This window comes from Erpetoichthys calabaricus, chromosome 6 (genome assembly GCF_900747795.2).
Source record: "Erpetoichthys calabaricus chromosome 6, fErpCal1.3, whole genome shotgun sequence".
Taxonomy (NCBI): Eukaryota; Metazoa; Chordata; class Cladistia; order Polypteriformes; family Polypteridae; genus Erpetoichthys; species Erpetoichthys calabaricus.
Genome location: NC_041399.2, coordinates 181,775,609 through 181,800,535, shown reverse-complemented (window position 1 = coordinate 181,800,535; position 24,927 = coordinate 181,775,609). Strand labels below are relative to the sequence as shown.

Genomic DNA, 24,927 nt, shown 5'->3' with positions numbered 1-24,927 from the left:
TAATTTTATACAAAATATTGATTGTTAATATGATAATAATAGTAATGTGATTAAATGTGAACCTGTTAAAATTTGCATTTGCTTTTAGACTTCTGGTTTTATTTTTATTCTGTTCAATGTATGCATTTATTGCTTTCGTTTTATTTATCTATCAGATACAAGAGTTTAAATTGGTCATAAACCTGAAACTGTAACAGTGTCTAACGCATAAATTTCAGATGTTATCATAAAGTTACATTGTTTGTAATCCTAGAAATTAGCAGCAGACAGTCCTGATCTGCACTTCTAATCCATTGACTTTCTTTTGAATACTGCAGGTTAAGTCCAATGGGATCAGTCGTGTAAGGAATTTGACTCAAACCAAGATTAATGTCAGCTCTGCCAGAAGAAATGACTTTTTCGAATTTAACTGTTTCAGCCAACAATGGCACACAAGATGAGGACTTCTACAGACCTTTTTCAGTTTTCAGTGTTTTAATATTAACTTTGCTTGCCATGTTAGTCATTGCCACGTTTGTATGGAATGTACTCGTCCTTGTTACAATTCTCAGGGTAAGAACATTTCACCGTGTCCCCCACAATCTTGTTGCTTCAATGGCCATCTCAGATGTGATGGTGGCTGCCCTTGTGATGCCTCTTAGTCTAGTTCATGAGCTCAACAGCAGGCACTGGAAACTGGGGCGAGTTCTATGCCAAGTGTGGATCTCTTTTGATGTCCTCTGCTGCACAGCTAGCATCTGGAATGTTACAGCTATTGCCTTGGACCGATATTGGTCAATTACCAGACATTTAGAGTATACACTAAAGACAAGGAAACGAATATCCAATATTATGATTGTGATGACCTGGGTTTTGTCTGCAGTGATTTCGCTTTCACCCTTGTTTGGCTGGGGAGAAACATATTCAGAGGAGGCTGAACAATGTCAAGTTAGCCAGGAACCATCATACACCATATTCTCAACATTTGGGGCTTTTTACCTCCCACTTTGTGTTGTTCTATTTGTATACTGGAAAATTTATAAAGCAGCAAAATTTAGGATTGGATCCCGTAAAACAAACACTATTACACCCATGGCTGAAGTGGTTGAGGTAAGTTTGTCCTTCTCTATATTCTTTATATGTTGTTATTATAGTATATAATCATAGTCATTTTTCAATTTATTGTGTTTACAGTTAATTATTTTGAATCTTTATGTAAGTTGAGGATATCATTAATGTATTTCTACTGTATTTATAGCATATGAGGATTTCTTGTTTAATCTGTTAAAGGTTTTTGGTACGCAGGTTACAGTCCATTTCTGTTTATGTAGCCACTGATCGCAGAGATTTCAGATCTCTCTTTTATTCATTGGTCATGTCCAAAATGATACTTGGTGATTTCTGATAAGGAGAGATACAGTATAAATCAGTGGTCTCAAACTGCAGTCCTAGAGGGCCCCAGTGGCTGCAGGTTTTCATTTTAACCCTTTTGTTAAGTAGTGTCCTGTTTTTGCTGCTAATTAACTTATTTTGCATTTATTTTAATTGACATGCTCTTGAAGATTCAGGCCCCTTCACTGTTTCTTTTTCCTTAATTAGCAGCCAAATAATAATGAGATACAAAATGAGCCTAAACATGACCAGCAAACTGTGTTCATCATAAAATATCTGAAAATAAAGAAAGATAAAGGTCTTAGGAATGTTGCTCTGCTCAGATCCCACAAACATTTTAACAGTGCTCATAGAAAAGAGAAAATCAACAATTTTGGAAATATCTGCTATTGCACAATGAGAGCAGCAACAAGCCATGGAATTAAAGAACAGGTTTAATTAACAACAAGAATTGGTGCCTATTTAAGTGACTGGTTTGGAGTGAAATTGGTTGGAGTTTAAGGCCCTGACTTAGTTGGTCTTCTGTTGGCTTCCTCACTTCACATTTCCTTTCTGTTTGGGTGCCAGTTAAGGAAAGAAATGAAGCAATTCAGAGGAATAATGAAGAAATTCATGGGAAGAAATCTTAAAAAACAAGTCAAACCAAATGTAAGGAAAAGGAGTTAATTAGCAGCAAAAACAGGACACTAATTAAGAAAAGGGTTAGAATGAAAACCTGCAGCCACTGTGATCCTCCAGGACTGGCGTTTGAGAGCACTGGTATAAATGATAAATATATATAATGAGAATCGACAGTGGTATTAAAAAGCCATATAATATCATAGATAGAGATTCCAAATTAGGACCAAAACACAGAGGTGCAATGGGTGGCACCTCAACACCACACTAGTTTGAATGGAATAGAACAATGTTAGTTTTTTTTACAGTGGCTGGAATGCCAATCCTGCAACCAATCCCAGCGTTTTCACTTGCAAGTTGGAGGACCTGCTTGCAGGGTTGGGTGCAGATTAATGTCAAACCCAGGAAGGAATTGCAGGTTAAGGACCTTCCTCAAGGGTCCAATGGAGTTGAATTATTCTGGCATTTGCAGGATTCGAACCGTCAGCCTTCTGATTCCTGCCGCAGATCCCTAGCCTCAGAGCTCCACTCCGCCATATAATATTATGGGGTCAAAAAATATTAGTCATTGCATAATTTAGATAGATAGATAGATAGTCTGTCTGTGTCTGTCAGTGGAGCAGCACAGTGACAGCAGTCTGTCGCTGAAGCTGCTCCTCTGTCTGGAGATGATACTGTTCAGCGGATGCAGTGGATTATCCATGATTGACAGGAACCTGCTCAGTGCCCGTCGCTCTACCACGGATGTCAAACTGTCCAGCTCCATGCCTACAATAGAGCCTGCCTTCCTCACCAGTTTGTTCAGGCGTGAGGTGTCCTTCTTCTTTATGCTGCCTCCCCAGCACACCACCGCGTAGAAGAGGGCGCTCGCCACAACCGTCTGATAGAACATCTGCAGCATCTTATTGCAGATGTTGAAAGACGCCAGCCTTCTAAGGAAGTATAGTCGGCTCTGTCCATTCTTACACATAGCATCAGTATTGGCAGTCCAGTCCAGTTTATCATCCAGCTGCACTCCCAGATATTTATAAGTCTGCACCCTCTGCACACAGTCACCTCTGATGATCACGGGGTCCATGAGGGGCCTGGTCCTCCTAAAATCCACCAACAGCTCTTTGGTTTTGCTGGTGTTCAGGTGTAGGTGGTTTGAGTCGCACCATTTAACAAAGTCCTTGATTAGGTTCCTATACTCCTCCTGCCTACTCCTGGTGCAGCCCACGATAGCAGTGTCGTCAGCGAACTTGCACGTATATAGGCTGAACAGGACCGGAGAAAGTATAGTGTCCCCTGCAGCGCTCCTGTGGTGCTGACCACAATGTCATACCTGCAGTTCCCGAGACGCACATACTGAGGTCTGTCTGTAAGATAGTCCATGAATCATGCCACCAGGTATGAATCTACTCCCATCTCTGTCAGCTTGTCCCTAAAGAGCAGAAGTTGGATTGTGTTGAAGGCGCTAGAGAAGTCCAGAAACATAATTCTTACAGCACCACTGCCTCTGTCCAAGTGGGAGAGGGATGGGTGTAGCATATAGATGATGGCATCCTCCGCTCCCACCTTCTCCTGGTATGCGAACTGCAGAGGGTCAAGGGTGTGGCGGACCTGTGGCCTCAGGTGGTGAAGCAGCAGCCGCTCCATGGTCTTTATCACATGTGACGTCAGAGCGACAGGCTCTGTTCCTTCATGTTCCTTCATCATTACACAATCTGAAGTAGACTTTCATTCAATACTCGGTGACACCAGTGAAAATTAAGAGGATAGTGCATGTAGGACTGAAGCCAGAAAGCACTTTTTTATACAAAGAGTTCCGGGACAAACGATCGGGACATGTAGTTGAAGCAGAAATCTTTACTACCTTTAAGAAGAATCTGGATGATATATTGGTACAGCTCAGTTAACAGATAAGCAAGTTTGATGGACTGAATGATTTGAATTTTCATATGTTTGTGTCCTCACTTTGATCTTTTATCATCTTGAATCTGATACTTTAAATTGGAACAATGTATAGTGTATGTGATTAGGAACTAAAGGAGTAGTCATTCTGCTGAACAGTAAGATCCCTACCTGGCAGTTAAGTGAATGAGGACAAAATCCATGCTGCCATAGCATATGCTATGATACTATAAATACTGCATTACATAAATGGGCAATACTTTAGGTAGGTACAGCAAAAATGCATCTATTATTAATTTACTCTTATGTAACACAACCTTAACAAAGGCTTCTTTTAGTCTTCATGACACTTAAAGTTCAAGTTCAAGTAGGCTTTATTGTCACTTCAACCATATACAGTTAGTACACAGTGAAACGAAACAACGTTCCCCCAGGACCAAGGTGCTACATGCAACATAAATTTACAACATAAATTAACAGAAAAACTAAACTAGCTAACTAAGAGGCCTAGTTAGCTGGCTAGCAGAGACAAGACAGATTGACCTAACATAAATTACCTAACATGAATTACAGCATAAATCAACAAAAACTAACTAACTATCTAAGGAAGACTTTTTTAACCAGACAGCAGACAACAAAGTGCACGTGCAATGTGCAAACAAAAGCAACAAGTGACAGTGCAACAAAAAACACAAACGTAACATAATAATATGGTGTTGTGGTGATGAGTTGAGGTAGTGGAGAAACAGTAAACATTCTTAGTTTAGCAGCAAAAAAATTAGGAAGTAAAGAAGTTAGTGCAAAAAGTAGACCAGTAATGGATATTGTGCAAAAAAGAAAGCATTTACAGGTTGGTGTGTACGATAGTTTGGTAGTGTAGGTCAGTGTGTTTAAGCTTGTGTTGATTAGTCAGTCCAATCTCAATGTTTTGAGGTAGTTGAGTTAAGCTAAGTGATAATGTTTGTGTGTGTGTGTGTGTGTGCGTGCGTGTGTGTGTGTTTATCAGTCCAGTCCCTTTTTGTTGAGAAGACGGATGGCTTGTGGAAAAAAGCTGTTGCACAGTCTGGATGTGTGTGCCCGAATGCTTCGGTACCTTTTTCCAGATGGCAGGAGGGTGAAGTGTGTGTGAGAGGGGTGTGTCCGATCAGCCACAATGCTGGTGGCTTTGCGGATGCAGCGTGTGGTGTAGATGTCTTCAATAGAGGGGAGAGAGACCCCGATGATCTTCTCTGCTGTCCTCACTATCCGCTGTAGGGTCTTGCGGTCCGATATGGCACAATTCCCAAACCAGACAGTGATGCAGCCGCTCAGGATGCTCTCGATAGTTCCTCTATAGAAGGTGGTCAGGATCGGTGGTGGGAGCTGGGCCTTTCTCAGTCTTCTCAGGAAGAAGAGACGCTGTTGGGCTTTCTTGTGTAGGGAGCTGGTGTTGAGGGACCAGCTGAGGTCCTTCTCCAGGTGGACGCCCAGGAATTTGGTGCTGTCGACGATCTCCACAGAGGAGCCGTTGATGCTCAGCGGAGAATGGTCACCTCGTGTCCTCCTAAAGTCAACAACCATCTCCTTTGTCTTGTCAACATTCAGAGACAGGTTGTTGTCTTTACACCAGTCCGTTAGCCCCTGCACTTCCTCTCTGTACGCTGACTCGTCGTTCTTGCTAATGAGACCCACCACGGTCGTGTCATCAGCGAACTTAATGATGTGATTTGAGCTGTATGTTGCTACACAGTCGTGAGTCAGCAGTGTGAACAGCAGGGGACTGAGCACACAGCCTTGTGGGGCACCAGTGCTCAGTGTGGTGGTGCTGGAGGTGCAGTTCCCGATCCGTACTGACTGAGGCCTTCCGGTCAGAAAGTCCAGGATCCAGTTGCAGAGGGAGGTGTTCAGGCCCAACAGGCTCAGCTTCCCGATCAGTTGTTGGGGGATGATCGTGTTGAATGCTGAGCTGAAATCTATGTACAGCATTCAAACGTATGTGTCCTTCTTGTCCAAGTGTGTGAGGGCAAGATGGAGTGCAGTGGAGATGGCGTCGTCCGTTGAGCGGTTAGGACGGTACGCAAATTGCAGTGGGTCCAGTGAGGGGGGGCAGCAGGGACTTGATGTGTCTCATGACAAGCCGCTCGAAGCACTTCATGATGGTGGGTGTAAGTGCAACAGGACGATAGTCATTGAGACAGGACACAGAAGACTTCTTGGGCACGGGTACGATGGTGGTGGCCTTGAAGCACGTGGGAACGACGGCGCTGCTCAGAGAGATGTTGAAGATGTCGGTAAGAACATCTGCCAGCTGTTCTGCACATTCTCTGAGCACTCTGCCTGGGATGTTGTCTGGTCCAGCAGCTTTACGTGGGTTGACTCTGCGTAGAGTTTTCTTCACATCCGCTGTAGTGAGACACAGCACCTGGTCGTTCAGAGGAGGGGTGGTCTTCCTCGCCGCCGTCGTTCTGCCTGTCGAACCGAGCGTAGAAGTTGTTCAGCACATCTGGGAGGGAGCCGTCACCGTCACAGGCAGGTGATGTCGTCCTGTAGTGTGTGATGGCTTGTAAGCCCTGCCACATGCGCCGTGTGTCGCCGCTGTCTATGAAGTGATTGTGGATTCTCTGGGCGTGCGCGCGGTTCGCCTCTCTGATGGCCCGAGAGAGTTTGGCCCTTGCTCTTCTAAGGGCCACCTTGTCTCCCGCTTTGAAGGCAGAGTCTCGGGTCCTCAGAAGTGCACGCACTTCCGCAGTAATCCACGGTTTCTGGTTGGGTCGTGAGATGATGTTCTTGGAGACAGTGACGTCATCGGTGCACTTACTGATGTAGTTGGTCACTGATGAAGTGTACTCCTCCAAGTCAGTGAAGTCGCCGTAAGTTGCAGCCTCCCTAAACATGTTCCAGTCAGTGCTCTCAAAACAATCCTGAAGAGCAGAGATGGCTCCTGCTGGCCAGGTTTTCACTTGCTTCAGAACCGGTTTTGAACGCCTGACGAGTGGTCTGTATGCTGGAATTAGCATAACAGAGATGTGGTCTGAGTAGCCGAGGTGGGGGCGGGGCTCAGCCCGATATGCGCCGGGGATGTTTGTGTAAACAAGATCCAGCGTGTTTTCCCCTCTCGTTGCAAAGTCCACATATTGATGGAATCTAGGAAGCACTGACTTGAGATTTGCATGGTTGAAATCTCCAGCAACAATAAACAGTCCATCCGGGTGTGTATTTTGCAGTTCACTGATCTTTGTATACAGTTCCCATAGCGCTTCCTTAGCATTAGCGCCAGGTGGAATGTACACTCCGATAATGAAAACGGTGGTGAATTCCCGTGGTAAATAAAAAGGTCTGCATCTAACAGTCACAAACTCCACTAGCGATGAGCAATAACTAGAAACTAGCACAGAGTTCTTGCACCATTTCGCGTTGATGTAAACACACAAGCCGCCACCGCGAGTCTTACCGCACAAAGCTGCATTTCTGTCGGCGCGAAACGAGGCTAGCCCATCTAGCTGAATAGCGGCGTCCGGTACTTTGTCGCTGAGCCATGTCTCCGTGAAAACAAAGACACAGCAGTCTCTAACCTCACGCTGTGTAGCCTGCTGGAGTCGGATGTAGTCCAGTTTATTGTCCAGGGAGCAGACGTTGGATAGGATGATGGACGGGAGAGCCGGCCGGCTAGGGTTTGTTTTTAGCCTAGCACAGACTCCCGCCCGCTTTCCGCGCTTCTGCTTCCTCGCGCACCGCTTCCGATGTCCCCTTCTCCAGCCGACGGCATCAGGCAACGCCGAGGCTTCGAGGCCTGGTTCGCGCAGCAAGCCGAGGTTGCGTAGCGTTTCCCGCAGCTCATCATGGATGTCGTTAACCGGTTTGTTTAGGTAGAAGAGTGTCTGGCGGTTGTATGTACGAACACCAGTCGCGACGATATCCATACATAGAGTAAAATAAACACGTTACACATAAAAACGTAAACAATGTAGCACCGTTTTTGCTCCGGAGCGGCCGCTGCGTGCTACTGCCGCGCTGCCATTTCTTATGAAATATTAGTAGATGGGTTATTCATCTGTGGGCACTGTGCCATATTGACATGATGGTAAAATTACTTGTTAATATGAAGGATTCACAGGTCATACTAACTATGTAATTTCAAGATAAATGAGTCTCAGTTAAGCCTCCTCAGACCACTCCAAAGTGAAGTTTTGTTAGTTGCTCACATTGCAGAGATGAATAAATACTTTACTGATGCTTTGTAAGTGTTATGAAGACCCTTTGAAGTATATTTTAAGATCTTGTTACATTATGGTAAATGAGTTAAAGATGCATTTTTGCAGTACCTAAATTAAAGTGCTACCAGTTGGGTATGTTTAATTTTTGTTGTAGAGGAGCCAACATTCATTGTTTATGAATGAATCTAATACTGTGCTGCTACAGCAGCCCGTGTTAATATTGTTATTCAACTGTTTGGTACATTCCTACCTCCACCCCCATTTAAGTAATACATTTGGTATGTCCCTACCTCCCTTTTTGCTATTGGCGCTGCTTTTGTTTTTACTTTAGTTCCCACCATATTGTATTTAGGTTAAGGAAATTATCGTCCTTTTACCTTCAAGTTATCAATGGTTCTATGTCCTAATACTTGTATTACTTCTGGCAAGAAATCTACATTAAAGTATACGGATTCACAGCCTTGACTTCTTGGTGAGTAAACTATCTGTCCACGTTCACTACAAACAGTGGGGCGACACACACTCCGTACAGACTGGGTCTTGGAAGAGAAGCCTTGCTAATACGGCGTTCGGGGACAGAATAGTAAAAGGACGGATTTCTAATGCCTGATCGTGTCAAGCCTGGGGCTAATCAAAGATTGCTGTATATATTCCTAACTCCGTTACTTTGGGGCAACTAGCAAAGAACTGTTCCTTAAGTACTTGTCTTCGTTATACCTAAAACGCTGAACTCTTTAAACGCTACTAGTCAACGACAGCTCAAACGGCGACTATCTTGCTATTTTTGTCTTTGTTCAGTTTACTTAGTAGTTTTACTTTCAATTTTCACGCAGTTGAAGGGCTCTGTATAAATATCATTGTTTATTGACTCACGGCGTAGCTAAGGAGCTGGAACTTTCGCGCCGACACTGCTGCGCTGCTGTTTTGCTGAACTTTCCGTGACCCCTGCGTGCTCGCACTCGGCCCCGCCCCGCCCAGCACTCCTCATCGCAGTATGTCTCAGCAGGAATCAGCGCATTCACTAGAATTGGAGTCCCAGGAACCAAAAGGTGAATTACTCCCACCTGAAGATGATATTGGAATAGAAGGTGAACTGTCTGCCCGACCTAAACGCACAGTTAAGCCATCTTTAAAAATCAGAGAAGGGTTTGAAAGTCAAAGGATAGAAATGTCAAACAGACTTTTAGATTTATGGAGCAAAACTATTCATTGCATTGCCATTGCTGATGATGCCAGTGACAGTCCAGAGCAATTAAAGGACTTGTTTGCAAGACTTAAACATACCTATGAGAACTATAAAAGACATTTTGAGAAGTATTCTGCCTTTTTGTTAAATATAAACATGGAAGAAGCATTACAGGAGTTAAATAGCATTACTCTCCTTAATCAGCAAAGGCACATCACATTTCTTGAAGTCAAGTCAAGGTTAAAAAATAGGATAAGGCAGTTTAATGATACCGCATCCTGCTATTCTGTCTCATCTAGGCACTCTAGAAAATCATTTAGATCCCTACAATCAAATTCCCAGAGATCAGACTTAAGCAACCAACTGGTTTTAGCCCGTGCAGAAGCAGAGGCAGCTAAGATTCAGACTGCCTTTATTAAAAAGGAAGCAGCCCTTAAGGCAGAAGCAGCCCGCATGCAAACAGAGTTAGAGGTCCTCCAAACGCAACGAGAGGAGGCAGCAGCTTTGGCCAAATTGAGTATTTTGGAAGAGGCCGTAGAGGAAGAGGACGAAGTCAACCATCCCCTCAGGCTGACCACCACAGAAGATCCCGTAAAACGAACTTACCAGTTTGTCTTAGATCAGAATACTGACAATGCCTTTAAGTCCACAATAGAAAGCTTTACATACAATACCCCAGCACATAACCTGCCAGAAGATGCCACACCACCCAGTAGGGAAGACCACTCTAATCCACACCCCATTGTGAGTACCATGAATCCCCACAAGTATTCAAAACTCATACCACCTACTGATGCACTGCCAAGACCTTTCCCAGATGCAAATAATCAGAAATTTGTTAAACCTCCCAGGAAATGCTATATGCTTCCAGAGACTCAGTTTTCTTTAATGAGTCATGTAAGACACCCAGGCTTTGGACAACCTGAGCTGAATCCATCTGCAACTCCATTTACCCCACTAGTACCTAAGCATGATCCAGATGCCATCAGCTACAGTAATCCGCAAGGAATACCTGTGGGCATGAAATCAGAAAGAGCTGAAATGTCGGACTTTGCAAGGTACATGATCCGCCGAGAACTCATCAATACTGGTCTCACAAGGTTCGATGACCTCCCAGAAAACTATAGGAGCTGGAGATCCACATTTAAGACAGCAATCCACGACTTAGACATCTCACCTATGGAAGAACTAGATCTACTGGTGAGATGGCTTGGGCCGCAATCGACAGAATATGCCAAAAGACTTAAAAATGTCCATATAAACAATCCATCCACAGGCCTCACCCTTGTCTGGGAGAGACTAAACCAAACATATGGAAGCCCCGAAGTCATTGAGCTTTCCTTATTCAAAAGACTACAGGACTTTCCTAAACTGTCCAACAAGGATGACCGCAAGCTTTTGGAACTTAGTGACCTTCTTCTTGAACTTGAAATTGCTAAAACAGATCCACATCTACCCGGTCTCAGTTATTTAGATACTGCTCATGGTGTTAACCCCTTGGTGGCAAAACTGCCATACCATCTTCAAGAGAAATGGACTTTGGCGGGTTCCAAGTACAAGCAGCAGCATCAAGTCTCCTTTCCACCTTTCTCCTTTTTCTCAGAATTTGTTAGACAGATTGCCAAGGCCAAAAATGATCCAAGCTTCTCAATGAATGAAGCACACGTGCCAAGCTCAACAACAGCAAGGTATGAGAACTTGAGTGCTAGACATAAGGACCTAAGGAGCACTATTTCCGTTCGTAAGACTGGAATCTCAGACAACACATCAACTGCCAGCAAGGATGTGACAGAAGAGAAAATTGACGATCCCAACCATTACTGCCCAATACATAAAAAACCGCACCCTCTAAAGAAGTGTCGTGCTTTCAGAGAGAAGCCCATGCAAGAGCGCAGGGAATTTCTTCGAAGGCATGAAATCTGCTACAGGTGTTGTGCTTCAATGGAGCACTTTGCCAGAGAATGTAAGGTCACTATTCAATGCTCTGAGTGTGGCAGCGACCAGCATGTTACTGCGCTCCATCCAGATTCCCAAGAGGACTCTATCCCCTTCTCCAGGCATGGCGGGGAGAGCTCTGAAGAAGTGCCAAGGCCAGTATCATCTAAATGTACCAAGGTATGTGGAGAAGGACTTTGTGGAAAATCCTGTGCCAAAATATGTCTTGTAAAGGTGTTCCACAAGGAACAACCAGAGAAGGCCATTAAAATGTATGCTATTTTAGACGAACAGAGCAATCGTTCACTTGCAAATCCAGAGTTCTTTGATCTGTTCAATATAAAGGGGAACTCTTCACCCTATACCCTAGGCACATGTGCAGGCCCAGTGAATGCTACAGGAAGAAGAGCAGATGGTTTTATCATGGAAGCGGTGCGAGGGAACGCACAGTTTCCACTTCCTACGCTAATTGAATGTGACCAGTTACCAAGTGACAGGGAGGAGATCCCCACGCCTGAAGTAGCACGGTGCCATCCTCACCTGAAGCATATAGCCAGCTGTGTCCCACCTCTTGACAAGGATGCTAACATCTTGCTTTTGCTGGGCAGAGACATTCTAAGAGTCCATAAGGTACGTCAACAGTGTAATGGCCCAAATGATGCCCCTTATGCCCAGAGACTTGATTTAGGTTGGGTCATTGTGGGAGATGTCTGCATAAATAAAACACACAGACCTTGCAGCATCCATTCTTATAAGACAAGTGTGATTGAAAGGGGGCGTGTCTCTTACTTCAGACAATGCCCATGCCACTATTTCGTGAAAGAGAGACCTAATCTGCACACACAGGTATTTGATAACATACAAGAGCTCGGTATGGTTATGCCTGAAGACGATCTTGGTCATACAGTTTTCCAGACAACCAGCGACGACAATAAGGTAGCTCCTTCTGTTGAAGATAAGGAGTTCATCAAAAGTATGGACGAGGAATTCTGTAAACATAGTTCTAACAGTTCTAACAGTTGGGTAGCTCCATTACCCCTCCACAATCCAAGGCCCATTCTTCCCAATAATCGTGAGTGTCAAGATTTGCTTCACTTAAGAGAACACTGAAGAAACGACCAGAGAGAAAAGAGTATCTGAACCTTTTACAAGACCGCAGAAGATGGCAAGTACAAATACCTAACCTTCAAGAAGGGGATTTGGTCTTACTGAAGGATCACCAAGCTCATCGGATCGATTGGCCCATGGGTCTTATTGTAAAGACCATGCCCAGTGATGACGGAAGGGTCCGCAAGGTTGAAGTAAAGACTGCCAGAGATGGGACTGTTAAGACCTTCTTCAGACCAGTCACCGAAGTTGTCCTGTTACTTCGTCAGAAAGACCAATTCAGTCCCACCACGGCTGATGTACCGTGAACCTTCAGAGGTCACACCAATCTCTACCATCTTCAGTTAGAAAAGGTTTTACTTGTGACTATTGAATCTGAGAACTCATTTAAGGTTTATTGTTGATTGTGGCTGTTCTTGTAATGTTAATATTCAAGATTAATGGTGCTATCTGACGATACCAGACGGGGAGTGTGCTGCTACAGCAGCCCGTGTTAATATTGTTATTCAACTGTTTGGTACATTCCTACCTCCACCCCCATTTAAGTAATACATTTGGTATGTCCCTACCTCCCTTTTTGCTATTGGCGCTGCTTTTGTTTTTACTTTAGTTCCCACCATATTGTATTTAGGTTAAGGAAATTATCGTCCTTTTACCTTCAAGTTATCAATGGTTCTATGTCCTAATACTTGTATTACTTCTGGCAAGAAATCTACATTAAAGTATACGGATTCACAGCCTTGACTTCTTGGTGAGTAAACTATCTGTCCACGTTCACTACAAACAGTGGGGCGACACACACTCCGTACAGACTGGGTCTTGGAAGAGAAGCCTTGCTAATACGGCGTTCGGGGACAGAATAAATACTACTACATTTTTGTAATTTTCTCCCTATATATTTAGGAGAATAGGTACTTGCATAGAATTACACAAAGCTAATTGAAACATGCAGTATATTAATCCATTTATTCAAAACATAACAGTGCAATTCAGGTTTACAGGGAGAACCATTTTCAGTGATGGTATCGTTAAAAGAAATCAAAGGAGTTAAATGCACTTACTAACTTTTGTTTCTACAGTATACTGGTATGCATCATCACAGGACATTTCATAAATTGTATCTGGAACTGTTTTGTTAAATCTTGTTTTTTTTTAATGAGTATTAAAATATATTATACTTTCTACCACTTTAAAATGGAATTGGGAAGAAAGGATAACAAGGTTCATGTTGTTAAGAAAATTTGAAAGAGTGAAAAGGTATTTATCCATATACTGTATTTCTATAAAACCTAACAAAGTTTGTGATTTTTTTTTACTTCTATGTTTTGTCAAATGGTAAACCATATATGTTCAATGTATTATGGCACACAAGACTCATAAGAGACATAAATAAATGGAAAGGTATATTGAAAACTGAAGAGAGGGTATGATGAAACAGTGGAACAGCCTTGGAGTTTCAGTACTCGAGATTTGACTGTAGACCTGATTATTTGCTGTCTGGACTTTATATATTCTCCCTCCTTTAATGTGGCTTTTTTTCTGAGGACTTCTGTATTCTGCCACATCACAAATATGGTACGTGTTATGGGCTAACTGGTGAATTTTTGTTAGCCCAGTACACATAATTGTGATACTACGTTTGAATCTTCAAGTTAGTTTCTGCTGTTACACTGCTGTTTGGATAGGCTGAGGCTACTCCTAAAGGGAATGAGTAGATGCAGAAATGGATGGAAGGAGGGATCAATCAGATAAAATGATATATATGTGACTGTGATAAATTCAATAACAACATCCAGTGAAGCTATTGCCTTTTGTGTTCTACTCCTGTAACAATATTACAAGGCTGATAAAAAGCAAAGTAAATTAAAAACCTTATTGCCATTTTAATGTTAGGTGCATGCAATATGACTTTGTGAAGCTAATGCTAGTAAAACATCAATACAAATCAACAATATAACTACAAGTACAATAAGCATCATTTCCCCAAAGGCTCCAAAAAACAAATTCAACACAAATGCATTTAGATAAAGTCATCACATTAGTTGAGGTGAAGATTTTAGGTTCATGCATCTCACAGCTTGTGGATAAGTACTTTTACCAAATCTGGTTGTTCATTGTTTTAATTGATCTAAGTCATTTCCCAGATAGAAGGAAACTTGTACAGATGGCAGGCGATATAGGAAGGATGAGATGACATTACATTAATACTGTAAAGTTACAGTAAACACATATTGGAAAAGTGGTGACTAATGATTTTAGAAATTGTACACATCACTCTCTGGTTGCTAACTTGCTTCAGGAAAGAGGTTTACATACTATCCAGTGATGGTGAAGGTCAAACCACTTTCAGTAATGGACCTGTTAAAAATGGCTATTGCTCCCTATGATACCATGAATGCCATTACCTTACTCAGAACAAACAGGCTTTGGTGAGCTAACTTGACCAATAGATGTGTTGACCTTCTATGATATTGTGCTAAATATATGGTGATACTCAGGAACTTGAAATTTTGTAATGCCTCTACATCCTGGTCATTGATGTATAAAGGCTTATACAGTAATTGGGTAAACTTTCTTAAATTAAATTCCTGATTGCAAACTGTTGAAACCTCATATAACCTTGTTGCTAGTAGATAGGATAATTACTTTAAATGAAAGGCAGTATGTGAAGAAATGTGTCTGTGTCATCTTCTCAGGAAGTATCACAGGAACTCCACAAATATGCATAAGTACATAGTTATTCTAAATAAAGCATGAATAACAGTATAATTTACACCTTGATATTTCATATATTATATTTAGAGAGGTTAGGAGCACGCGCGAATACAGCACATTGCCGCACCCACCACATGACAAACCAACTCAGGATTCCAGATTAGGACTCAACTGCAGCCATGCAACAGGCGACAACTTAGCACCACACTAGTTCAGATGTGTTTTGTCTTGGTAGAGTATTATATTACTCTACTTTCCCCTATTGTATTATTAATATGTAGCTTTTGTCGGAATGCCTCAAATCTCCCAGGCTTACCACTGTTTATAAGGTATTATAGTATATAACTTTTCCCCACCTTCCCACCTACATCTACAGTATAACCTCAGGTAATTAGGTGTAGTAAAAGACAAGCAGGAGTTAAGTTACAATTTAAACAATGTATTATTGATAATATTCATAAATAATAACAATATGCAAAGTACATTTGAATATTGGCAACCATACAACCTGATAAATGGTGATGTGCAGTTCAGGCAGCACACAGACTTGTTAGTTACTTAAAAATGTCTCTAGTTAAAGCATCATTTGTGGTCAGCTTTCTTTAGAACAGGCCCATTGCCTGTCTCAATATGGCTGCCGAGCTGTGCTCTTCATTGTGTTGTTCTTTTCAGTTCATGGTGTGTGTGAGATGGTCATTCAGCAGTTTGGTAAGAGAGAGAGAGTGAGGGAGTGAGCAAATTTATAGATCTTCTGTCCAACCTCTAGAGCCAATAGGGCGTCATAGTACTTAAAGGCTTCTGACAGGCCAGTTCCAAACAGCCATACTTCAGACCAATGGAGGGATAGAACATCTTCACACCTGCCCCCCAAACCATATGTTAAGGTAAAGCTTGGCAGTTAGGCACCCTGGCTTTGTGTGGGGAGTGAGAGAGAGACTTTAGCAGAGAAACATTTGCCAAACTGGTTTGAGGCCCTTCCCCCCCAACCCTATCGTAAAATTCAAAGAGACCTATTCCTTTGGGGGGGTAAACATAAATGCTTCTCACTAATGTAACACTAATATTACATTGCTTTGCCTAAGTTACAAATAAAGACATTCAAAATATTTATCAAGTTGTATGCAAAATTTCACATCATAACAAGATGGAAATGGAACAGTGTGAGGTATTTTATGGTGGCAGTGGATATTAAATTTAGCCATTAACTAAATATATACTATAATCAGCATTTTACTTTTAAATAACTTGTTTATGTGGTAAGACTTTTTTACAGAGTCAAATGTGTTTTTACGTTTTAGATACATTCATGTTCAGTATCACTGAAGCAGCAACTGAGTGTCACCAGGAGACAAAGCAGCATGATATGTGAGAACCAACCTTTTATGGTGTGCCAGCCTATTGCAGAGCATGCTAATTCAATATAGAGCTTCTAGGTATAGCAACTCACAAGTATTTAAAGTATGTGCCATAACCAGATAAAATAAAGAAAACCATGAAAACAGCAGGAGAACATGCAATCTCCGCAAAGGCAAAGTCCAGGTCTAAAAGTGAAGCAGCAGCACTAACCACTGAGTCCCCATGCCACCTGATTTTTATTCTAAAAATTTTAAATATGACAAAAACAAATTTTCTCTGTGAAAGCTAACTTTAATATTACTCATCTCAACATAGTTTCTATTTTCTTTGATCAATTTAACTATTTCCTATGTTTTTGAGATTCATTCTTGTGTGTTTGGAGATGTTAAATACTTGGGGTGAACAAAAATTCCTGAAATTATTAAAAAAAAACCAACAGCAATTCGCTTTTAGTCTCCTTCAAAATGCACTCTTTCAGATGCAATACACTTGTCCCATCACTTCTCCCATTCCTATATCTAAAGCTGCCTGCACTTTTTCCTGTATTTCTTCCACAGCAGCAAATCTTATTCCGTTCAGTGTCAATTTTCATTTTGGGGAAAATAAATACCACAGGGAGTAAGATCTGGCAAAGCAACAGTCACATGGGTTTTAGTCAAAAAATCTTTGACTGGCAACGCAGTGTGTTCAGGTGCACTGTCATGATGCAAAATTCAGTTTTGGGTGCTCCACTTCTCCAGATATTTTCTCCTAATGCTCCCCTGTAGAAGCCTCAGCAGTTCAATGTAATGTCTCTGATTAACAATCTGTTTCTGTGTATCAAACTCATTATGAACAAGTCTCTGTTGAAAAAACACGATCATCGTTGCCTCTTGCAGTCTTGGAGAAAAAAAAATCTGCTAAGCCTCCTGCATGATCGTAGAATAAACGTGAGAAATACAAACACAATAAACTTAGCATGTTGCCATGCAACGCACTGATTAACAAGACTGTAGGCATACAATCCCTTTTAGCATATTCGCACTATGCATGTGCTCTTGATCAATTCTAGGAATATTTGGGTCCCTCCTTGTATAAGCTCTCCAAAACATTCATAAGTGATGCAATATATCATCATCAAAACAAAGTTATCTACATTCAAGAATATATTGCTTTTATAATCCTTTTCCTGTGTTCGCACATGAACATATTGTAACTAGCAATCAGGTTCGGTCTTGGTCTGTAAATTTTAAAACAGCATAAATTGTTAACATAACATTCTCAAAACCTTTTAATCTTGTTCAGGGTTGTGAAAGGCTGAAGACTATCCTGGCAGCATTAGACACAAGACAGACTGAGCATCCTCCTAAATACACAGGGCAAATTTAGAACCATCTGTAAAACTAACACACAGTTCTTTGGGATATGGGAAGAACACCAGAATAGAAAAAGAATGACAAACTGTACACAGATGGTGTACAGAATTCAAACCCTGCCACTGGACCAGTAAGACAGTGGTATTAACCACAGTGTCACAATTGTGCATTAAGAAAAAAAAAATATATATATATATACAGTATATATATATATATATTTTATTTAAATATATGCATACTAGGGGGCTTACCCCCTGCTGTCTTTGCTCGCCAACCCCCTTGGCGTGCACTACGCGCCAGCCACTTCGCATCTCTGCCGCTCGCATTGAGAAGAGGGGGCTGAGGAGACTCAGTCGCTCCTCCGAAACCGCCTCTTAAACGGTGATACAATGGGAAAGATAGTTTTGTTTTTTTTACCTACTCTTTGCTTGATCAGTTGCTGGCTTACTGCTGCTGCTGCTGCTATTGCCATGCCACGTGATCTGCATCTCATGCGACGCTTCGAACATTTAAAAGCCTGTACAGCAGCTGTCTTTGTCATCTACTCTTTGTCTTTTATTTCCGGCCCTGGGCGTGGTTAAATCTCTTGGCATAAAGTCTCGTCTCGTGGGACGTGAGTTCTTGATATTTTAGTTTAGAATTTAAAAACGTAATAAGAATCTGACAACATCACATTCAAGTTTGATAAATTATGAAAAGAATGATACCAAACATATATATGTAGGTTTTAAAATAAGCTCGATTTAAAACGTGACAAGAAACGTCACATAAAATCGTTGTACATAATCGTTGCATTTTTATGCTTAGGATTTTATATATAGAGAGTAGATATATATATTTCAGGCACTAAGTAATATAAGTTTGCAGCTGTCTAGTGCTGTTAGCTGCAGCCACACTGGACTTTGCTTCATTCATTCTTACTGATCGTCAATAACAGCTCATTAATAGCAAGTACACACTGATTCTGTTTTTGCACATATTTTGTACAGTCATTTTAGTCTGATGAGTGCCTTATGGGGTCTTGTTTGGTCATGTTTAAAAGGATACATGGAGAGGAAAAAAGGTGCTACAGTATCTCTAACACTCCTTCAATTTCTACACTTAGAGTGGAGGAAGAGGCAACTGAAGAAGCCTGATGCCACTTCTGCCCTGCCTCAAAGTTTCGCCCCTTCCAGTGTGCCTACATAAAGGAAATGCTACACCCGGAAGCATCCACGAAAAACAGATCACTCTGTCAAAGATCCCAAGCTGCTTGCGTACAAGCTGACTCGCTTTTATGGATTCAATACTCGTGGCAAATAAAGTGGGTTTTCCTGGTTGTAGGCCCTAAGTTTTCCCAAATATCATGTCAGCCCTCCACCCACATTGTAACGCTTGATTTGGCATGGAGTGAGGCAACAAGGCCTCAGGAAGCTAAGGGCAGCATTGTCATGTAACTTTCTTTTATAACATTTTGAAATAAAACAAAAAAGTTCTGTGAACCCTAAGAACTGCATACACATCCAGTGCCTTCTTTATATACAACCTTTTCAAAATTGTGAGCTGGAGTGGTGCGAGAGAAAAGTCGGGACGGGAAAATGCAACTACAGTATAAGGAATATGAAGAGTATAATCATTATTGTCTATGTTGTAACATATTGTATACTTTTTTTTGTCCTTCCAATATTTATGGCGGGACTGTGCCTATACACATTGCATTGTATTTCAAGAACCTGAAGGGACATGCTCCTCTGGTTTAAACTCGGGGAGTTACAGCATATATACCAATAATGTAATTTTATAAAATTTTGTTAATTTCCAGAATCTGTTTAAATTGTCAGTCACAATGTCTGTTAAAAGTCTCATAAGTTTGCAGTTAACAGGGTAGGCACCTTTTAGCTTGTAGGACAGTTTAAAACAACTGAGATATTTAAATTAGAACACAGAACAAGGCTACAGCCAAGTGTCATTTTGCATTCAGTTTTGTATTATACATTTTATTGTCTTCAACACCATTTTTATTGTATTTAAGCTAATAATTTTTATTGTTTTACATTTTTCCAAAAATAATATATGTATTTTATGTCTGATGTCCAGAGAATACACTGCTTCGGAAAGTCTGTGCAGCAGTATACAGTGGAACCTCGGGTCACAACCATAATTCACTCCAAAACTCTGGTCGTAGCCCGATTTGGTCCTGACCCAAAGTAATTTCCCCCATAGGATTGTATGTAGATAAAATTAATCCGTTCCAGACTGTATGAACTGTATGTAGATATATTTTTTTTAAAGATTTTTAATTATACCATAGAATGTACAGTGTAATAGTAAACTAAATGTTAACACATTGAATAACACTGAGAAAAACTTGAACAACAGAGAAAACTAACATTGTAAGAGTTCATGCTAATAGCCTTACGACCCGATCGATGTAAACACTTTTTTTTTTAATGAGTTTTAAGCACAGGGAAAAAAGGAACATTTGAAAAAATCCGAACTTTATTTAAAAACCAACCATAAACCACCAAGAAAGTAACATTGCAGGAGTTCACGCTAATAGCCTTACAACTCGATCGCTGTAAACACTTTTTTTTAATGAGTTTTAAGCACAGGGAAAAAAATGAACGTTTGAACAAATCCGTAATTTAATAAACAACCAAGAAAAGTAATATTGCAACAATTCACGCTACGAACTGAAAAATGAACATTTCAAAAATTCGTAATACAAAAACTAACCATAAACCACCAAGAAAACTAACCTTGCATGAGTCGAGTTCTGGCATGAAGTGAGGAGGAACTGAGAGGAGAGGAGGTTACAGTTTTGAGGGAGAGTCTGGCTCCGCGATGCAGGGATGTTCTCTTTCAGGTGTTTTCTCTGTTGTGATTTCTTGGGTTTCTGTTGTTTTTAGCTGTTTAGCTGGTGGATCAGACTTTGCGAAATAGCGGTCTAATGTGACTTGCCTTTTCTTACGCATTAAAATTTTTAGGAAATGCGAGATGACATTGTTGTTCATCATGTTTATCACTCTGTTCGTAACCGCTTTGTCAGGGTGGTTCTTTTGGAAAAAATCCTGGCACTCGTTCCATTTGTCCATGATGGCTTTTATCGCATCACTTTTTATAACCACCCTTTCCTTTTCTTCCCCGGAGGACTACTACTCAGTTAGCAACCTAAGTTGCTCCTGCTGGAGTTCAGCAAGTTTCTCCGTCATCAGTTCCTTCTTGTGATCCAGGACCTCAACCTCGATGTCCTCATTGTCCACTTCAAGACCCATGCTCTTGCCCATGGACACAATCTCATCCACAACAGGAGGCTCAAAGCTTTCTAAAACCTGTTCAGGAATGCATTCAGGCCAAAGTTTCTTCCAGGCCAAGATCAAGGTCCGGTGTGTGACGTCTTCCCCAGCTTTATCACTGAGGCCGATGCAATGAATGATACTAAAATGGTTCTTCCAGAACTCTTTCAGGGTCGAAGACGTCTCCTCGGTCACATTGGAACACCTGGCGAATAGTCCTTTGGTGTACAGCTTCTTAAAATTTGAAATAACCTGCTGGTTCATGGGCTGCAGAAGAGGAGTCGTGTTGGGGGGGAGGAACACGACCTTAATAAAGTCGTACTCCTCGACCATATTGTCAACCAAATTTGGAAGGTGTGCCGGCGCATTGTCCATCAGAAGAAGGAATTTTTTAGGCAGGTTATTCTCTTTGAGATATTGCTTCACAGCGGGAACGAAAGCCTCATGCAGCCATTCCAAAAACAAGGTCCTTGTGACCCAACCCTTCGTGTTTGCCCTCCACATCACGGGCAGTCTGGCTTTGTTTACATTGTGCTGCTTAAAAGCACTAGGGTTCTCAAATTGGTAAACGAGTAGCGGCTTGATTTTTACGTCGCCACTAGCGTTAGCACACAGCAAAACGGTTAACCTGTCCTTCATTGGTTTATGGCCGGGCATAGCCTTCTCTTCCTGGGTAACGTAGGTCCTCTTCGGCATCCTCATCCAGAACAATCTGGTCTTGTCGCAGATGAAGACTTGTTGTGGGATGTAGCCTTCGTCCTCCACTAATTTTGTGAAATTTTTTATGAATTCTTTCACAGCTTCAGCGTCGGAACTAGCAGCCTCTCCATGCCTTACCACACTATGAATGCCACTTCTCTTGTGAAACTTTTCAAACCATCCTCTACTGGCTTTAAATTCCTCACTTTTGCCACTCATAGAAGGATAGTTTTGCAGCAAATCGCCATGAAAGTTTTTCCACCTCTTCCAGCACTTGAGACCTCTGCCTGGTTAACACTGTAACTCCTTTTGCAACATCAGCTGCTTTAATGGCCTCTTACCTTTTAGAATAGTCGATTTTGACTTCTTGTACTCGGCGGCAAGATCAGTAACACGAACGCCACGCTCATACTTTTCAATAATTTCCTTCTTTACTTCGATTTCAATTTTCTTCAAAACTTTCTTCTCACTACTCTTCACTTGCTTAGAAGCCATGGTTAACTGCAAAAGCACATGAAATATTCAGAGGTGTAGCTAGGGTTTTCAGCACCTGGGGACAACTGAAGATTTCGCGCCCCCTCCTGTTTGCCAAAATGCAATGGGGAACATCTATTCGGTGCCCCCTAGATGCTGCGCCCGGGGACAGATGTCCCCCCTTGCCCCCCCTAGCTACGCCACTGGAAATACTGTAGAGCACAAAGAGTTCACAAGTAAAGCACGCATGTCTGACTGAGAACAATGCACAGTGAGAGGCTGAACACATGCTTAAATACAGTAATTGGCGCGTATGACCTAGAAGGGAAACAAAATAGAGCACAAAGAGTTCACAGCGAAAGCACGCACGTCTGACCAAGAACAATGCAACATGTGCGGAAATCTATTGGCGCGCACAAACCAAAAGGGAAACTGGCTTGTTCATCACCCGAGTGTGTGGTCTTGAACAGATGCAAAAGTTTGGCAAACTTTTTGGTCGTAACCCGATTTGTACGTGTTCAGAGACATTTGTGAATCGAGGTTCCACTGTATATTGGATGTGAATTAAGTGTATCATCTCGTGCCTAGTAAGGACATATGGGAATTGGGGCAGCATTATGATAAGTACTGTGAGCATTGCACTCACCAGCATAAGCGCTTCCTTTATTACTAACTGTTGCTGGGGTCACATTTGTATTATTTAAATGCGTCAGACCTGCTCTCTGTTATATTATTGAATTTTTAAGACTTCATCACACATTTTGCTACCCTTAGCATTTCAAATAGCCTCCTTACCATTTTGGTCTGGAGCCAGGGCTGCCTGGCGGGAACCCAACTCTCCTTACATCTCTCTTGTGTTTTAATGACATTTTACTTTTTTATTTTTAGGTTATGATTATTTCTTTATCAGAATTTTGTTATCATTTTGTGCTGTAACTCTGTGTTTTGTATTTCTTCAGGGATGTCACCATTTTGCATGTTTCTTTCTGGTCATGCCCATATTGTTGACAACTGCCTGGATTGTTCCAGCTGCATGACCAGAAGTTGTCATGGACGCAATATCACAAGCCATTTCTTATTTAGGATGGCAGAGTGCTATCTTTAGTGTCCAATTGTGACTTGATTTCTTCTCCAGAAACCTTTGTGTGTTAGTAATTGTTGCAGACTTTGAAATTTTCAGACATTTGTTCCTGACGTATTGGGATTTTTACAGTTTTCTTTTCTGTTTGGCCTTTTGACCCTTGCATCATGATCTGATTTCTGATCATTGTCATCTGCTGGTCCTACACCTTGTTGCTAATGGGAAGAACAAAATTATTTTTATAGTTATAGCAAGCAAATGAAGATTCTTATTAACTTGCTTATTTGAGGCAATAGATTCAAGAGCATTGCTAGGGTCAACATCTAAGGACAGAAGAATAAAAATTGTGAAAAACTAAAACCATTCATTTTAGAACCAGCATAGTAATGTGTCTGTATTTTTAGCAAAGTCTTAGAAGTAGTCATGCAATACATTGTGGTATACTGATTATTTACATAAAGAGTTGTAAGAACAGGATGACACTTATCAAATTTCACTACATGAATGGTACTTTATGCTTTTATTATTAATCACATGCATTCTGAGATTAATATGTTGATCAACTCAAGATTTAAAGTTCAATTTTTTTAAGCTGATATCAATTTTCAGTCCTTATACTGTATGCTGTTAATATCAAGCAATATTTGAACAAAGGGAACATTAAAACATTTTTAATATAATAGCAGTTTTTTTTTGGTTAGCCTTGATTTTAAAAATAAGGAATGCATTTCAGACTCTCAAAACACTCTTGTTCTGGAAGTACATGCATGATTTCCTTTATTCCTTTATAATTTTTACTGGAGATAATGATAATTTTCACTTCTCCTCCTGCTATGAAGCACAACTTTAATTTAAGGTAATAAGATGTTTGGGAGGTTTCTCTGTCTAATGAGATCAATGCAGGAAATCTGTTTGTCCATGAAAGTATAACCTGTTGATGCTACATCGGTGAAGAAGACAATTAGTTTCAAATGGAAAACAAATTGAAAGCATATCAGTCAGCGTATTTAAAGGTGCTCATATTTTGCATATCAGAGGACACCAAATTGTGTTTGATTTTAATTGCTCACTTTCATTTTCTTCTTCACTTCCTAACAAAAAAAAATAATTGCAAATGTACTTTAGTTTAAAGTATAGCCACATCATGAAAATATACATAAAAGGCATTTCATTTGACAAAGCCTTTTCTTCTTGTTGATGGTGGATGTGTTTATTTTTCCACATCAAATTACATTTGAAATGCATATTTCATGGGCAGTTGACAATTATGTAATCATTCTCAAACAGTACATTGACAAAACAAAGATTACACTGAATGTTTCTTTTTTAGTTCTCTTCACTACTGTTCTATTTGACAGTTTTTTATTAAATGTTTTTTACTTGACTTAAAGGGTAAACAATATTATTAAAAGTCTAGTATATTATGTGTCTGTGTATATGTGTATGTATACAGCATATAAATATACTCTAAATACAGTGGATTTATAAAGTATATAGACTCCATCACTTCTGAACTTTCTTTTTTTGTATTGTAGAGTTAATTTTAAATTGAAAAACATTATTTTTAAATTAAAACTTATATGAATACTCATTCATACAAGTATTTAGCCGATTAATTCAGTTCTTTGTATAAACACCATTGGCAGCAATTACAGCTTCAAATGTTCTT

At 40.9% G+C, this 24,927-nt stretch overlaps 1 protein-coding gene across 1 annotated transcript in view; it reads left to right on the top strand.

Annotated features, from left to right (window-relative positions):
* The first annotated feature begins 331 nt into the window (after positions 1 to 331).
* Positions 332 to 24,927, top strand: part of LOC114653699 (5-hydroxytryptamine receptor 5A-like) — a 38,955-nt gene continuing 14,359 nt past the window's right edge. The window contains exon 1 of the mRNA XM_028804161.2: positions 332 to 1,089. Coding sequence (XP_028659994.1) covers positions 370 to 1,089 — 720 coding nt within the window. The 5' untranslated portion in view covers positions 332 to 369. The remainder of the gene's footprint in view (positions 1,090 to 24,927) is intronic.